The following is an 18,163-nucleotide window of genomic DNA, read 5'->3' as shown; positions in this document are numbered from 1 at the left end:
AGTCTACTTTTGGCTGCTACAAGGATTATAAAGATGACAGTGGGTTAATTGATTAAGCATCTTCATATTTAGCCTATTAATTTACTCATCATTTCATTTCATTTAAGATGAGGATGACTCAGAGCCACAGACCTCTGCACATAGGGCAGGTAGGCATAAGACTGATCATCTCTGTGACTGATAAGTTACAGGTTTAAAAACTATCAAGGCTTTTTCTCATAATTTCATTTAATTTAGGGGCAGCCACATACCACACATGAGGAAATGTGGATCAGGAGACATTTAGGGCAGGTGGGCATAAGGCTGATCATCTCTGATATGATTAATAGGTAGGCCTACATGTTTAAAAACTAGCATGTTATATCATATGGTACGCATTCAAGATACTATACTATAAAATAATATTAATAATTATGACAATAATATACTACTTCTACTACTACTACTAAAAATAATAATACCCATGGTGCAGTTTCCTAAACATTTCTGAAGGCCGCTCATTGTTGATGGGTTTTTTTTTTTTTTTTTTGTTTGGGGGGGGGGGGGTTGCCCTTTCTTCAGGTTTGAGCAACTGCCCTTTGAAATTCCTGTGCACGTCCCTGCCTGTAACCTTCCGTGACAAAATTAGACACTGGGGGTCGCTGTGGCATGCCCACCCACGGGGACCCCAGTTCCAGTCCAGCCGGGGTCATTTCCCGATCCTCCCCGATCTCGCTGTCCCATTGGCTTCCTGTCACCATCTTCGACTGTCCTGTCAAATAAAGTCATAAAAGCCCCTAAAAATATATTTAAAAAAAAATAAAAATAAATTAGACACTAAATTAGACACTAATCCTGTAATTGCGCTGTCACTCTCTCCACTTCCGCTCATGTAGCAACATTGTTGCAAATGTCAATTGAGTTAGAACGTTGTTCACGAGCCTTTACGTACTTGCAACAATGTTCAAATGACTCGAAATGGCTCAGAATGACATTCAAATATTGTCGGAATGGCGGTTGCCCCCCACATCACATGGTAACTACATGGTAACTACATGGTAATGTGATGTGGGGGTAGGGCTGGGCGATATGAAAAAAAAACAATATCCCGATATGGATTACTTTATATCACGATAACGATATATATCACGAAATAGCACAATTACATACGTTTTCAGTTATTCTTTTTATTTTTTCATGTCGCAAAACAACCTTTCTTTAAAATGGATTTTTTTAATACTTATTTTTACAGTTACATTAACTTATAGTATGTATTGTGACAACATGAAATGTAATTAAATGATATTCAATTGTGTAAAATTGATAAAATTACTATCACGATATAAACGATATAGGAGAAAAGTCACGATATACACTTTTTTATCACGATAACGATATATATCGTCATATTGCCCAGCCCTATGTGGGGGGCAACCGCCAATGGATTCGAACTTGCAACCCCCTGATATCCCTAACCGTTAGGGCACCACTGCCACACATTCTGTCTGTTGGGTCAGGGTGGGATTTGAACCTGCAACCCTCTGAGTTGAAGATCAACTCCCTAACCATTAGCTGGTTCCAGTTTCAGGCATGGAGACGTTTAAGGGGAAATACTTTAGATACACTTGTCGTAACCACTAGTCCATGTTAGCTAAGGCAGCTGGCTGTAACTCCCTACCCACTATTCCATGTTGGTTGCTGTTTTAGGCATGGAGACGTTTAAGGGAAAATACTTCCACAGCCGCGACTACAAGACGCCTGATGAGTGGCGAGGGAAGAGGGCGGTCGTCATCGGCATCGGGAACTCCGGAGGAGACATCGCTGTGGAGCTCAGCAGAGTCACCAAACAGGTGGGTGCTGCAATGTATACAAAAATGAAAAAGTCCGCTTCAGCCAGATTTTTTTTGCTTAACAACGTTGTGGGTGAAAAACCTTCTTCAGACTTTCACCAGAAAAATCCTGGTTGAAGGGGACTTTTTTCGCTTTTTATTTATCTAGTCATTTGGTTGTCCTGGTCCCAGTTCAGACCTCCTCCAAGCACAGCACACAGGGACGGATCATGACTCCATGGGCCCCTGGGCCAGACAGCAAGAAAGGGCCCCCTCCAGATGTTAGACACCCTATATTGTTGGGCATTCAGGTGTTTTCCCCCTGAAAATATGTGAAAATAGAGTTGTTAAAAGTGTGATTTTACACAACATGAGAAAGGTAATTTAGAGGATTGGGCTTCAGGGCCCTCTGGACTCTTGGGCCCCTGGGCCTGGGCCCGGTAGGCCCTTGGAGTAATCCATCCTTGACAGCACAGGCATATCTAGAACAGCGGCTGCATGCCATAATGTAACAACTATATTTAAAAAACATATATAAAGGCAAGGCAAGGCAAGGCAAGTTTATTTATATAGCGCATTTCATACACAGGTGCAACTCAATGTGCTTCACAAAGTTAACAAATGTAAATGAAAGGAAACAGGGAAGAAAGAAGGAAATGAATTAGAGTCAAAAAAACATTTAAAACATTAAGATAAAACATAAGGTAAAAATAATAATAAAATAAAACATAAATAAACATAAAACCTTGAAAAACATAAAAATAATAATAATTACGCAGTCTTCAGAATTTAACTGAAGACAGAGGAGTCTGGCTTCCTTTTTTTTACGCAGGAATAGGAGAGGAATAATCTAACCAACTGGGTAGGAAGAGTGCCGTACCATGTGTGTCAAAAGTAAAAATATAAGTAAATTCATGGTGTAAGTAGCACTAGCACATGATATTACATAACCGTTACACCCGTTATTCCACTAATGAGGTAGTGGCACCCGTTATTCCACTGGGGCGTTGTATGGGAGTTATGGAAGCCCAGATATCCTTGATGCTTTGCTCTCAGCTGTTTTTGTTTGTTTGGTCTGGTGACCCACACTTCATTATTCAGTATACCCGTAGATTTCCATGCCACATTTAGGTGCTTTGGTGGTATCGACATTCTTACTCACCAGACATAAAACCCCATTGAAAATGAATAGGATGTTATGTCTGGTGAATTAGAATGCCCATAACCACCAAATCACCTAAACATGGTACGGAAATCTACAGGTATATCGAAGAGTGAAGTGTGGGCCACCAGACCAAACAAACAAAAACAGCTGAAAGCAAAGCATCAAGGATATCTGGGCTTCCATAACTCCCATACAATGTCCTGCCATCGACTTCAATGTTAAATGCAGCATTCCAGTTACAGCTTATAACCAAATTTTGAACATTGAAATGTAATTTAGATGGTACCAAATGCCAACAGTATTAATGTAAATGGGAAAAAAGAAAGAAATTTGGATTATAACACTAAAAAACTGTTTTGCGTAATAATGTGGAACAGAGCATTTTGGGAATTTTAGGTTTTTTATTATTTTAAAAAAAATCTGTTATTATTGAAAGGTTCATTCAAAAACGTTTTAATTGTACTCTAATGGCTGATGACTTGAAAATGATGACGACTGTCATACATATTGATTATTTGGGGAAATGTCATTTGCATAATAATGTGGAACACGGTGTAATCTAACCAACTGGGTAGGAAGAGTGCCGTACCATGTGTGTCAAAAGTAAAAATATAAGTAAATTCATGGTGTAAGTAGCACTAGCACATGATATTACATAACCGTTACACCCGTTATTCCACTAATGAGGTAGTGGCACCCGTTATTCCACTGTGCCTAATGAGGTAGTGGTGTGGATTGGCACTGCCCTCACGATCCGATTCGATCACGATTCGGTAGGTAGCGATTCGATTCGATTCGATTCTATGTGATCCGATCCGATCCGATTCAATTCTACAATGCATTGCAATGCATTACATTTCTACTGAAAGCAAAGCAAATGTTTAATCACTCATGATGAGGCAATACAAGTAGTCAGATACTGAGCAACAATTTATTGGCTGTTTTCTGTATCAGTCTGTATCAGTCTGTATCAGTCTTGCAATGTTTTGAAGTGCTTTTATTTAATTTAACATTAATTTGCTCCCAAAATATCCATGGAAGTAATTGAAACTTAAAAAAATTGCCGGATCGATTCCGGATCGTCCATGCCCCGCATTGGATTGCATTGCCGAATCGATCATTGTTGACACCACTACTAGATATAGACGTTTTTGAAAGAAAAAAACCCTAAGACCTTTAAAAAAAACACTGCAAATGTCCTCCAACCAACGCAGAACCAGCTGAATGTAAAACAGGTACTCTGTCTAACTTACTTGTTACTCAGTGAAGAAGATTGTTTTTGTACTCTGCTTTTACTTCTGACATTTCTGCACAGTACACCGCACAGGTTATATGCAGAGCAATGGCTGCATGGCATGCTATTGTGTAATAGTGAGTGTTGCACCGATACCATTTTTTGACCCCGATACCGATATCGATACCCGATACCCGATACCCGACTGTGCAGTATCGGCCAATACCGATACCACACCAATACTTCTCTGTTTGAAATTTATAGACAGTATATATATGAAGAGCTGCATAGGCTACTACTTGGACGTGACATCATTGCTTTGTCAGGTTGCTGCCTACCTTTGTGAAACAGGAAAAAGGCTAATACTGTACAAAGTCAATCCAGCATAACCTTTTATTCTTTTTAAATACCTCTGTTATAAAATAACTAAGTTCAAGGCTGGGTTCAAGTGTCATACGAGCATCTGTAAATGGTATCGGTGCCCTATTTGTTGGTACTCGCCGATACCGATACCACCATTTTCATGCAGTATCGAGGCCCCGGCCGATACTGGTATCGGTATTGGTGCAACACTAGTAATAGTATATAAAGAAAGGAATAATCTAGCCAACTTTATTCTGTCTGTCCCCCCCCTACACACACACACACACACACACACACACACACACACACACACACACACACACACACACACACACACACACACACACACACACACACACACACTCTCCAGTGTTTCCTGAGCACCCGTCGCGGTGCGTGGGTTTTGAACCGCGTGGGGGATAACGGCATGCCGCTGGACATGGTCTTCACCCGGACGACGCGGCTCCTGCAGAAGGTGCTGCCATTCGAGTTCTTCTGTGACCTCGTGGAGAAGCAGCTGAACAAACGCTTTGACCACGCCATGTATGGCCTGCAGCCACGACACAGGTAACATAATAATAATAATAATAAATAATAATAATAAATAATAACCAGCGCTTTAACCACGCCATGTACGGACTACAGCCACGACATACAGTGAGTCCAATATGTATTTGATCCCTTGCTGATTTTGTTGGTTTGCCTACTAACAAAGACATGATCAGTCAATAAATGTTATGATAATATGTATTCTAATATGGAGAGACAGAATATCAAAAAGAAAATCCAGAAATTAACTTAAGAGAATATATATTAATTTATTTCCATTTCATCGAGCAAAATAAGTATTTGATCCCCTGCCAACTGATTACAGTTCCGGGCCCACAGACCAGATGGTCACTTCCGATCAACTTGTCATCTGAATTAAAGACACCTGTACATACTAACATGCATAAAAGACCCATAGAATCAGCAGAATCAGTCCATAGTATGAATCAGTCACACTCCAACCTCACCAGCATGGGAAAGACCAAAGAGCGGTCAAATGATATCAGGGACAAGATTTTAGACCTGAACAAAGATTAAATGGGCTGCAAAGCCACAAGAAAGAGACTGGGTATTAATAACCCAGTTGTTGATGCATTTCTTCCAAAATGTGAGGAATACAAAATGACTATCCATCAGCCTGTCTGGGGCTCTATACAAGATTTGACCTTTTGTAGGGATTTGATAATCATGAGAACAGAAAGAAGCACCCTAGACCTGTATGGGATGAACTAGGCAATGTTATCAAAGCTACTGGGACCAAAATCACTGAGAAAACTACAGGTAGCACTTAATGCCACAGAGGTTTAAAATCCTGTAGTGCACACATGGTACCTCTACTTCAGAAGGAACCTGTGCAGTCCCACCCGAGGTTCGCCAACGGACATCAGACTGGTTTAAGATATGATAAGGAGGTGCTGTAGTCAGATGAAACCAAAATCAAGCTGTTTGGCATTAACACAATTCAATGTGTTTTGAGAAAGAGTACTGCTGTCTATGATCCCAAGAACACCCTCCTCACCATCATGCATGAAAGTGGTATCATTATGGTTTGAGGGTGTTTGTCTGGCCAAGGCACAGGGCAACTTCACATCGTCAATGAATGGATGGAGGGAGAGATGTAATGTGCAATCCTGAGTGCAAACATCCTTCCCTCCACCACTACACTGAAGGGTGGGCCATTTTTGGATCTCCCAACATGACAATAATACACAACATACAGTCAAAGCAACGAAGGAGTGGCTCAATAAGAAGCATATTAAAGTCATGGAGTGGCCTACAGTCTCCAAATATTAACCCTATAGTAATTCTATGGAAAGAACTGAACCTCCCATTTGCCAAGCTACAGACCACAAACTGTTAATGTTTTAGAGATAATATGCAAAGAAAAATGGGCAAAAATATTTTCTACTATATGCACAAACATTGTCATCAACTAAAAGAAGCATCTGACCTCAGTGCTAGACAATTAGGGCTTTGCCACAAAGCACTTTATCTTCTTTAGCTAGAGGGGTCAAATACTTATTTGCCTAAATTAAATACAAATAAATTAAAATATACTATTTTAAGTTATTTTCCGGAATTTCTTTTTGATATTCTGTCTCTCCATGTTTGAATACACATTATCATAAATTTATAGACTGATCATGTCTTTATTAGTGGGCAAACCGGCAAAATCAGCAAGGGATCAAATACATATTGGACTCACTGTAGGTAGCATCATATATATCCTGTATATATAATAATAATGATAGTAATAATAATAATAATAATAATAATAATAATAATTAGAGATGCACCGGATCCAAGACGTCTGTGAGTAGGCTATGTGTTTCAACCCTTTCGTAGGATCCGGTATCCGGTTCCGGATCCGGCAGGATCTTAAGCAGTGGATCCGGTATCCGGCAGGATCCTAAAAATCAGGATCCGGTGCATCTCTAATAATAATAGTAATAATAATGATAATAGTAATAATAACCAGCGCGCTTCAACCACATGGTGTACGGCCTACAGCCCAGACATAGGCAAGGCCAGATCCATCTAATAGGCAAGGCCAGATCCATCTAATAGGCAAGGCCAGATCCATCTAATAGGCAAGGCCAGGGGGTTTCCAAACTTGACCATAACAAGGCCCCCCATGTACCTGTAGATTCCAACCAAGGCCCCCGTATACCGCTAGATTCCAACCAAGGCCCCCCTATACCTGTAGATTCCAACCAAGGCCCCCGTCTACCGCTAGATTCCAACCAAGGCCCCCCTATACCTGTAGATTCCAACCAAGGCCCCCCATGTACCTGTAGATTCCAACCAAGGCCCCCCATGTACCTGTAGATTCCAACCAAGGCCCCCGTATACCGCTAGATTCCAACCAAGGCCCCCCTATACCTGTAGATTCCAACCAAGGCCCCCCATGTACCTGTAGATTCCAACCAAGGCCCCCGTATACCGCTAGATTCCAACCAAGGCCCCCCTATACCTGTAGATTCCAACCAAGGCCCCCCTTACATGGATCGTGCCACACTACTATTTTTTCTGTGCACCACTTTCAACAGCAACTTGTTTAAGTCTTCAGTCACCCTACTGTCTGAAATCAGGATGATCTCTCATTTGAACTCCAAATCTCCCTTTATGAATGCCCTGCATGCATGCCCTGCTTGTAGTGTGTGTGTGATTGGGTGAATGTATTATATTATATGTTGATGTGGGTGTCTGGAGGTTTTACAGGCAGCACCAGACCCTTAACGATGTTATTATTATTAATATTACTATTATTACCGACCCTTAACGGTGAGCTGCCCAACCGCACCCTGTCAAATACAGTTCATATTATTATGAATATTGCTATTATTATACATATTGTTAATATTACTATTATTATACATATTATTAACATTACTATTATTATTAAGGTTTTACAGTCAGCACCCGACCCTTAACGATGAGCTGCCCAATCGCATCCTCTCCGGCACGGTGCAGGTCAAACCCAACATCAAGGAGGTACAGTACTAATACTCATACTACTATTACTCTACTACTACTCATACTACTATTACTCTACTACTACTCTACTACTACTACTACTACTACTGCTGCCGTGCAGGTCAAACCCAACATCAAGGAGGTACAGTACTAATACTCATACTACTACTACTCTACTACTACTCTACTACTACTCATATGCTCATATATTACTACTACTACTCCACTACTACTACTATAGTACTACTGCCGTGCAGGTCAAGCCCAACATCAAGGAGGTACAGTACTAATACTCATACTACTATTACTCTACTACTACTCATATACTCTACTACTACTACTACTACTACTACTACTACTACTACTACTGCTGCCGTGCAGGTCAAGCCCAACATCAAGGAGGTACAGTAATGCTATTCATACTACTATTACTACTATAGAACTTCTACTACTATTGTGCAGGTCAAACCCAACGTCAAGGAGGTGCAGTATCACTAGTACTACTACTCTACTAGGGCAGTCATGGGTGAGCGGTTAGGGCGTCAGACTTGCATCCCAGAGGTTGCCGGTTCGACTCCCGACCCACCAGGTTGGTGGGGGGAGTAATCAACCAGTGCTCTCCCCCATCCTCCTCCATGACTGAGGTACCCTGAGCATGGTACCGTCCCACCGCACTGCTCCCCATGGGGTGCCACTGAGGGCTGCCCCCTTGCATGGGTGAGGCATAAATGCAATTTCGTTGTGTGCAGTGCAGTGTTCACTTGTGTGCTGTGGAGTGCTGTGTCACAATGACAATGGGAGTTGGAGTTTCCCAATGGGCTTTCTACTCCTCATATAGTAGTAATAACACATTTCCCTTTGGGGACAATAAAGGCAATCTAATCTAATCTAATGTTGTAATTAGAGATTACCGGTTCCGGATCCGGCAGGATAATTGGGTTTTTCACAGGATCCGGATCCGGCAGGATAATTGGGTTTTTCACAGGATCCGGATCCGGCAGGATAATTGGGTTTTTCACAGGATCCGGATCCGGCAGGATAATTGGGTTTTTCACAGGATCCGGATCCGGCAGGATCTCAAGCAGTGGATCCGGTATCCGGCAGTTACCTAAAAATCAGGATCTGGTGCATCTCTAGTTTTTACCCAGCCTTGGCTTTTCTGTCAGTCTTTCACAACTCCAATCACTGCATGGAGTGAAAGCCCTTTGGAAGCGGCCGTTGCAGGCTGTTTGGTAGCAAGCCAATGAGTCTAAAAAATAGTTTGAGCCAACGTAATAAAAAGGGCCCACGTGTGCGAGTATGTGTTTCAACCCTTTCGTAGGATCCAGTTCCGGATCCGGCAGCATCTTAAGCAGTGGATCCGGTATCCGGCATTATCCTAAAAATCAGGATCCGGTGCATCTCTAATTGTAATGTAATATAATGTAATCTATTGTAATGTAATGTAATGTAATATTGTAATGTAATGTATTGTAGGTGCGTGGCTCCAGCGTGGTGTTTGATAACGGCACTGTGGAGCACGATATCGACCTAGTTGTGTAATATAATGTAATGTAAAATAATGTAATGTAATGTATTATAATGTAATGTAATATATTATAATGTAATGTAATGTAATATATTATAATGTAATCTATTGTAGGTGCGTGGCTCCAGTGTGGTGTTTGATAACGGCGCGGTGGAGCACGATATCGACCTGATCGTGTAATATAATGTCATGTAATATAATGTAATGTAATATCGTAGGTGCGTGGTTCCAGCGTCGTGTTTGATAACGGCGCGGTGGAGCACGATATCGACCTGATCGTGTTCGCGACGGGCTACAGCTTCTCCTTCCCCTTCCTGCCACCGCACGTGCTCTCCGTCTCCGACAACAAGACCTCGCTCTACAAGTACATCTACCCGCCGGGGTTAGAGCGCCCCACGCTGGCCGTCATCGGACTCATCCAGCCGCTGGGAGCCATCATGCCCATCTCGGAGATGCAGTCGCGCTGGGCCACACGCGTCTTCAAAGGTATATAATTATAGTACCGTAATAATAATAATAATAAGAAGAAGAAGAAGAAGAAGAATAACAGATGTAGTCTGGCTGGGCCACCAGGGTCTTCAAAGGTATATAACATTATTATTATCATTATTATTATGATTATTAAGAGATGCAGGCGCGCTGGGCCACACGGGTCTTCAAAGGTATAATAATAATAATAATAATAATAATAATTAGAGATGTAGTCGCGCTGAGTTACACAGGTCTTCAAAGGTCCCACAACTGGCATCCCACTCGTCTTTTTTACCTTCGCCAGAAGGTTATGTTTTGCCCGCCGTGTATTTATTTGTCAATATGTCTGTCTGTTTGTTTGTACTTCGTCTAACTCAGTCAAAACTGAGCCGATTTTTATGAAATTTAGTGGGATTGGTCATGATTGGTCATGACCCAAGGAACAATTGATTAGTTTTTGGGAGTGATTGGGTCAAAGGTCAAAGGTCAAGGGCAAGGTAACGAAAAGGTCAAAAACGTACATTGAGCCGATTTTTATGAAATTTAGTGGGATTATTGGTCATGACCCAAGGAACAATTGATTAGTTTTTGGGAGTGATTGGGTCAAAGGTCAAAAGTCAAGGTCACGAAAAGGTCAAAAACGTACATTGAGCCGATTTTTATGAAATTTAGTCGGATGATTGGTCATGACCCAAGGAACAATCGATAACTTTTTGGGAGTGATTGGGTCAAAGGTCAAAGGTCCAGGTCAAGGTCACGAAAATGTCAAAAACGTAAATTGAGACGATTTTTATGAAATTTACTGGGATGATTGGTCATGACCCAAGGAACAGTCAATTACTTTTTGGGAGTGATTGGGTCAAAGGTCAAGGTCAAGGTCACGAAAAGGTCAAAACGTAAATTGAGCCGATTTTTATGATATTTAGTGGAATGATTGGTCATGACCCAAGGAACAACCGACTACTTTTTGGGAGTGATTGGGTCAAAGGTCAAGGTCAAGGTCACAAAAAGGTCAAAAATGTTTTTCTTTGCCAAGCACTATATGCCAGAAGAACGTGTGCATGCTGAATTGAATAAGAGGTCAAGACTGGGCCAAAAATGTAATATTACGATATTCCTGTCCAGTTTAAATGAAACTAACACCAAAATTTGGAGAATGTTATGCCCCACACTTTGAAGATGGCCAGAAAAAAATAAGTGGCGTAGGCAAAGGTTTGCGCTCTACCGAGTGCCCATTCTAGTTTGTTTTTGTTTTTTAAAGGTGCACTGTGTAATATTTTTTAGCAGTTTCTTTCTAAAAGTCATGCTGCCCATTCACAAATGTTACCGTTTTCAAGAATACTTACCACCACCATCAAATTCTAAGTATTCATTATGAAAATTACACTTGTCCACCATTTTGAATTTCCAGAAATAGACATTTTAGCTGCAAAACTTACTGTACAGGTAAGAGCATGACAACCTCATTGGGGCAATATCCTGTGCGTCTGCTGTGCTGAATGGCCCTTTACCATCTGTTCTCACATAGCAGACATATGAAGAAGATGACATGACGTTTCTGACTGCCATGCTAAGACCAAGGCAGGACACACATCCAATTGCAAGAATACGACAGTCAGGGTGCGATTTGTAGGGGGGGGATAGGGGGGATTGTCCCCTCTACTGGTTTTGATTAGAGATGTACAGGATCCAAGATCCGGTTCCGGATCCGGCAGGATAATAGAGTTTTTCAGACTATCCGGATCCGGCAGGATCTTAAGCAGTGGATCCGGTATCCGGCAGTTACCTAAAAATCAGGATCTGGGGCATCTCTACTTTTTACATAGCCTAGGTCAGTCAGTCTTTCACAACCCCAATCGCTGCGTGGAGTGAAAGCCCTTTGGAAGCGGCCTTTGTAGGCAGTGTGGCAGTAAGCCAATCAGTCTTAAAAATAGTTTGCGCCAACGTAATAAAAAGGGCCCACGTGTGCGAGTTGGCCATGTGTTTCAACCCTTTCGTAGGATCCGGTATCCGGTTCCGGATCCGGCAGGATCTTAAGCAGTGGATCCGGTATCCGGCAGGATCCTAAAAATCAGGATCCGGTGCATTTCTAGTTTTGATATCGTCACCTTTTCTATATGATTTTAATCACAGCTTAATGTAATTCCATTGATACTGCTTAAAATCTGAAACTTATCCCCCACTCTGCTTTTCCGACAAATCGCACCCTGAGGACGGTGTTTAGTCATATGAATGTCTTTTAGCACTCCATGCACTTAATTGCACGTGTTTGTTATGTAATATCTTAGTTGCTATGTGGTTATTCTAGATCTAGTTCTGCTTTAAAAAAATAATTGGTAACACTTTAGAATAATGGATGCAAAAAAGCATTATAAAGACTTAATAAATAATGAACTATTGATGAACAAAACATTAACAAACGTTTGTAAATGACTAGGAAATGTAAACAAATGCTTGTAAATGACTAGGAAATGCTATGTTAATATTTTATATTTATCAAACATTTACAATTTGCTTGTAAATGAATAAAGTACTCTGTTATAAGGTGTGTAAAATCTTGCATATATCATTTGTAGATATTTTATAAAGCATTAATAAAGCTTTGTTAATAATAAAAACATTTGTTAATGTTTTATTCATCATTAGTTAATTATTTACTGAGTCTTTACTAAGGAACATTATTATAAAGTGTTACCAAATAATTGACTTTCATCACTTCCCCATTCTTCTTCTTAAAGGTCTGAATAAGCTGCCGCCCATGACTGACATGATGAAGGATATCAAATGCAAAGAGGAGGACATGGCAAAGAGGTGAACACACACACACACACACACACACACGCGCACACACACACACGCACACACGCGCGCACACACGCACGCACACACACACACATACACACACACTTACAGCTCTAATAGCCAAAAGGTACACACATCCATTTATGTCCTCCAAACGCTTTTCACTGATAGACAGATAGATAGATAGATCATTTATTCGTCTTTACAGAAACTCGTTCGGTGCTATTTGTCAGTGCATCCGATAGTTACAAAAACAGAAAAAAAAGAAGAAGAAAAAAGACCACAAGACAGATACACTGTTATCTGTTAAATTACAGTTTGGAGACAATAAAGTCTATCTATGTATTTTCCAATGCAGGTACGTGACGTCCAAGAGACACACCATCCACGTGCCCTACATGGACGAGCTGGCCGAGCAGATCGGTTTTAAATTACTGTTTGGAGACAATAAAGTCTATCTATGTATTTTCCAATGCAGGTACGTGACGTCCAAGCGTCACACCATCCAGGTGGACTACGTACCCTACATGGACGAGCTGGCCGAGCAGATCGGCGTGCAGCCGCGCTTCCTGTCGCTGCTCCTGCGCGACCCGGGCCTGTGGCTCCGCACCGCGCTGGGACCCTGCACCCCGTACCAGTTCCGCCTGTTCGGACCCGGGCGCTGGGAGGGGGCCCGCCAGGCCATCTACACGCAGTACGAGCGCGTGGTGTGTAACGGAGTTAAAATATACTCTTTTTGTATTAAGTGAATCCTCACAAAATCTGCTTTTTTGTTTTCACAATGTTATTTGTTTGGAATTATTTTACATGTTGTACCGCATTCATCTTAGTTGACCATGGGCCTTCACGACTGCTTTTCGCGTTCGTGCCTTTTGGGTGCTTGCGCCCTCCGTACCTCCAGCTAGATCGCCCCACGCTGGAGGTAAGCAGTGTTAAGTAGCGCTCCGGTAGTTGCAGTCGAGTGACGAATGCCCTGGTCATGTGTGTATTTGTTTTCATGAATGCAGACAATAAACCGAGCAGCTGAACCTCTGGTCTCCTTCTGTTCTTTGGATGGGTCTGTTACAGGTCCAGCCCCTGAAGACTCGCCCCGTCCCGGCCAAGGAGACCCGGCGCCGCCCCTACAGCGCGTACCTGCTGCCGCTCACCGCCACCGCCGCCGCCGCGCTCATCATGGCCGCCACCTGGGGACGGGAGAGCTCCCAGGAGTATCTCCAGTATCCCATCATGCTCCTGGAGAGGATGAGGGCACAGCTGCCACCACTGCCCACCGCATCATAGAGGATGAGGGCACACCTGCCCTGCCTCTGCCCACCACATAGAGCAGGGGTGTCAAACTCAAATTGACTGAGGGCCAAAATCAAAATCTGGAACAAAGTCGCGGGCCGAACTCCACAATTGACAATTTTTTTTTTGGACTAAAACTGTGCATGCATGCACTTCATACTCATAGTTAAATTTCACATACACTCTTTCTCATCATATTTCTTCTAGGCTACATTAATGGTGTATGTAGGCCTACTGTAATAGACGTTTGAAATGATCTCGCGGGCCGAATAAAATGGCTCTGCGGGCCAATTATGGATCGAATTGGCAGTGATCGAAACAGTTTAGCTGTAAATGACTGGGGTTCTTCTTTAAAGATGCACTGTGTAGGATGGTGGGCAGAGTTATGGTAAGGGTTATGCTTCTTATTGAAGCTGTGCTGCCTATTGCCAAAGTTCATATTTTCATGAATGTTTACTAAATAATAAGCATGTTTTGCAGCAAAGAAACGTCTGTTTCTGGACATTTTAAATGGCAGACATGGAGAAGATCAGCCTTTTCATGTATGAAAAGTGCAGTTTTCAGTCACAATGAATAGTTAGAATTTGATGGTGGTGGCTAAGTATTCATGAAAAAGGTGACATTTGTGAATGGGCAGCATGAATTCTAGGAAGGAACTGCTAAAAATATTACACAGTGCCCCTTTAAAGCACAAAGAATTCAGGCCCGTTGCTTACAGCGGAACTCTTGGATTACATGAAGGATTACAATCTTCATAGACAAAGCAGTGATGTTTTTGTACACATTTCAAATTCCTAATTCTTATATATACACTCTTGATATTCTTCCTTCTTGTGAACAAACGCTACATCAATTTTGTATATGAGCAAAGGTGCTTCAGGCCATTTCATGTTCATGGGAGCAAAAGTGGGGATAAGTCCCAGGCGGTGTAATTAACAGGTGTGGAGGCGTTGACGACGTGCTTGGCTGTAGTAATATCTTACCGCGCATGCGCAAAAATAGCCACGCTGCTTAGCTACATTAAAGTAGATTTTGTCCGAGGTGGAAAGTCATTATATTACCCCAAGATGTGGACTTGACTGGACAATATTAGATTTGGGACTTGTAGGACTTGTAGCCTATGCTATAGGACTTGACAGTCTTAGCTTGCAATGCCTTGCAATTGCATGTCTAAATATATTCCATTTTCTGCATTTGTATGTGAAAATATTACAGGAAAAAAATGCAAATTTAATGTTTTTTCCTTAGGCCTACTATTTTTGTTGTCAATAATGTGACTGGCAAAGGGGGACATGCATAGCAATGTGGAGAGGCAATGAATTTATGACCAAAAGTACTTAAAGTACTTATAAACCCCAACTCCGGTGAAGTTGGGACGTTTGGTAAACAGTGAATAAAATCAAAATGCTATCATTTTCAAAACATTCAATCTATTCATTAGATGGAGAATAGTGAAAAGACAACATATTAAGTGTTAAAACCGAGAAAAAATATTGTTTTGGGGGACATATGTACTCATTTCTAATTTGATAAATGCAACACATCTCAAATAAGTTGGGACGGGGATCAGTGAAATTTAGTAAACATTCAAATAAGATAAAACAACAAAGAAGAACATTTCAAAATGAATTGTACTGACGGACAATATAGGTGTCCAGGTATAAGATCATCACAGAGAGGCTGAGTCACTCAGAATTAAAGATGCAAAGGGAATAATTACCATAGTTATTACATACATTTTTAATTCCCTTTGATTTACCACGATTGAGTGTATATAAGACATATTTTTGTTAATAAAATCATTGTATAGGTTCATGACATCATGAAATATATATTGGCTGTAGTCTCACTCTAGCACTCATTGGTTAAGATGTTCTCACTCATCTGTAGAGTTAAATACAGTGCTGAATGGTATAAATGGGTTTTAAACAGCATGAAAAGCCACTCGTGCATTATATTTTGAAGGGAGATCTTCGATTACTGCCACATAGTAAGGTCAAATTGCATTCTCTACTATCTTTTAACAGTTTGGCTCCATCATAAGGACCAGCAGGTGATAAAATGGTGGGCTTTTGGTCAAGACCTGTCACACTGTAAGCACTACAGAAAGGAAAACATTGCAAAACATGACAAGGAATACACCCACCATTTAAGCTGGTGAAATCATGTCCAAGATAGGAATTAACACTGTTTTTTATATAAAAGTATCTCATCGGTTAATGTATTTAACTGTTAACTGTTGTCTTTTGTTTTGTTTTAGTCTTCCTCGACATTTTCTACCATTTATTGTCCCCGTCCCAACTCTTTTGAGACGTGTTGGATTTATCAAATTAGAAATGAGTACATATGTCCCCCAAAACAATATTTTTTCTAGGTTTTAACACTTAATATGTTGTCTTTTCACTATTCTCCATCTAATGAATAGATTGAATGTTTTGAAAATGATAGCATTTTGATTTTATTCAAACGTCCGGAGTTGGGGTTTGTAGAAGACAGGGGGCAGGCCAGTAGTTTTGAAGTTACATTACATTACAGTTAGCTTTTTTACATTTCATTTATTCAAAGCCACTTACAACTATTATTTTTCAGGGTATTGGTTACAGTCCCCGGAGCAATATGGGGTCAGGTGCCTTGCACTTCAGCCATGGATGGACATGTAGGGAGAGGTCAGGGGGGATTTGAACTGGCAACCCCTAGATTGAAAGACCAACTCTTTTACCACTAGGCCACAGCTGCCCCCAAGTTGTCAGAAAGTATGCATTGAAAAACTGATAGAAAAGTCTGCAACACCAAGCTCCCGTTGCTCTTTTTTAATATGACGTTTCGGGCAGCATGCCCTTCATCAGTTTGTCTGATGAAGGGCATGCTGCCCGAAACGTCACATTAAAATAAGAGCAACGGGAGCTTGGTGTCGCTGACTTTTCTTTCAGTTTTTCATGGTATTTTTGCTGGTCCTGCACCCAATCTTTTTGAGACGGATGTGCGTGTTTTTCTGTTTTTAACTTCAGACAGTATGCATTGCCCACCCTGCAGGATATCAAAGCACGCCTATTGAGAGTCCCCATGTATACACTTTGCATCTGTGATAGGTGAAGGATAGCCTTGCGACGCCATCCTATGTACTGCACCCAAAGATTTTGGCTTCGCACATTGTCTGGCAAAAGCCTCGAACTCGGTTCTCTCAGTGTTAAGCCAATCAGTAAACAGTTGAGAGTGATGACGCGGAACTCACCCACGAGCTCCGTTACTGATTGGTTAAGGTAACTATATTCACACTTTCGTTTTATTTGTTTGCTTTTGCGACACTGTATCGTAACAGGCATGCTAACAAAGCACAATATGGCTTGTAATTTGAGTTTGGAGCTCCAATTAATTTAAATGATAGAGTAAGATCAGACCATCTACCACCCTCCACGGACACGGATTCCTCATGGCGTTTGCCAGACTGATTGACGGAGTCAACAGTTGGCTTTTCGCCCAGGCTAGGTGAAGGAGTGTCTTGTCAAACTGTTTTATACCTGTGTTATAACAGTAACATGCAAGGAAATGTGCCATATTTTTTTACTGTAGGCCTTCTTATTGGTTATTGGTTAATAACGCTATGCCACTGTGATTTGATTGGTTAATAACACTATGCCACTGTGATTTGATTTGTTAATAACACTATGCCACTGTGATTTGTATATTCCATTTGCAATTATAAAACTTAATTCAATAATAAAAAACTTTATTTTCACTATTTAAGAGTCACGTTGTGGTCTTTTCTGCAGAGTTGTCTTGTGCTATTGTACTAGTAGCTAATTAATGAGGCCTATTATAATAAGGCCTAACTTAATTGGTTGCATGTCCCTTTCATGGCCATTAAGAAAGCAGGGGGGTGGGGAACCTATCTACAGTTCAACCTGTCTAACGTTTATGGCCCATTGAGGCCTTCGTCGTATCAGGCCCTCGGCATACAGTTGTGCTCATATGTTTACATA

At 41.3% G+C, this 18,163-nt stretch overlaps 1 protein-coding gene across 3 annotated transcripts in view; it reads left to right on the top strand.

Moving 5' to 3' along the window:
* Positions 1–15,970, top strand: part of LOC134450585 (flavin-containing monooxygenase 5-like) — a 58,259-nt gene extending 42,289 nt beyond the window's left edge. For 2 of the 3 annotated variants that reach the window (XM_063200424.1, XM_063200423.1), the window contains exons 3-9: positions 1,687–1,829; positions 4,941–5,137; positions 8,026–8,113; positions 9,842–10,109; positions 12,833–12,905; positions 13,375–13,603; positions 13,965–15,969. In XM_063200424.1, coding sequence (XP_063056494.1) covers positions 1,687–1,829; positions 4,941–5,137; positions 8,026–8,113; positions 9,842–10,109; positions 12,833–12,905; positions 13,375–13,603; positions 13,965–14,177 — 1,211 coding nt within the window. In that variant the 3' untranslated portion in view covers positions 14,178–15,969. Of the gene's footprint in view, positions 1–1,686; positions 1,830–4,940; positions 5,138–8,025; positions 8,114–9,841; positions 10,110–12,832; positions 12,906–13,374; positions 13,604–13,964 lie in introns of all 3 variants that reach the window. The other variant, XM_063200425.1, reaches the window with a different exon arrangement.
* The last annotated feature ends 2,193 nt before the right edge of the window (positions 15,971–18,163 follow it).

The sequence above is a fragment of the Engraulis encrasicolus genome, chromosome 6, assembly GCF_034702125.1.
Source record: "Engraulis encrasicolus isolate BLACKSEA-1 chromosome 6, IST_EnEncr_1.0, whole genome shotgun sequence".
Classification (NCBI taxonomy): domain Eukaryota; kingdom Metazoa; phylum Chordata; class Actinopteri; order Clupeiformes; family Engraulidae; genus Engraulis; species Engraulis encrasicolus.
The sequence above is the reverse complement of the archived record's forward strand: the minus strand, read 5'-3'. Positions and strand labels throughout refer to the sequence as shown.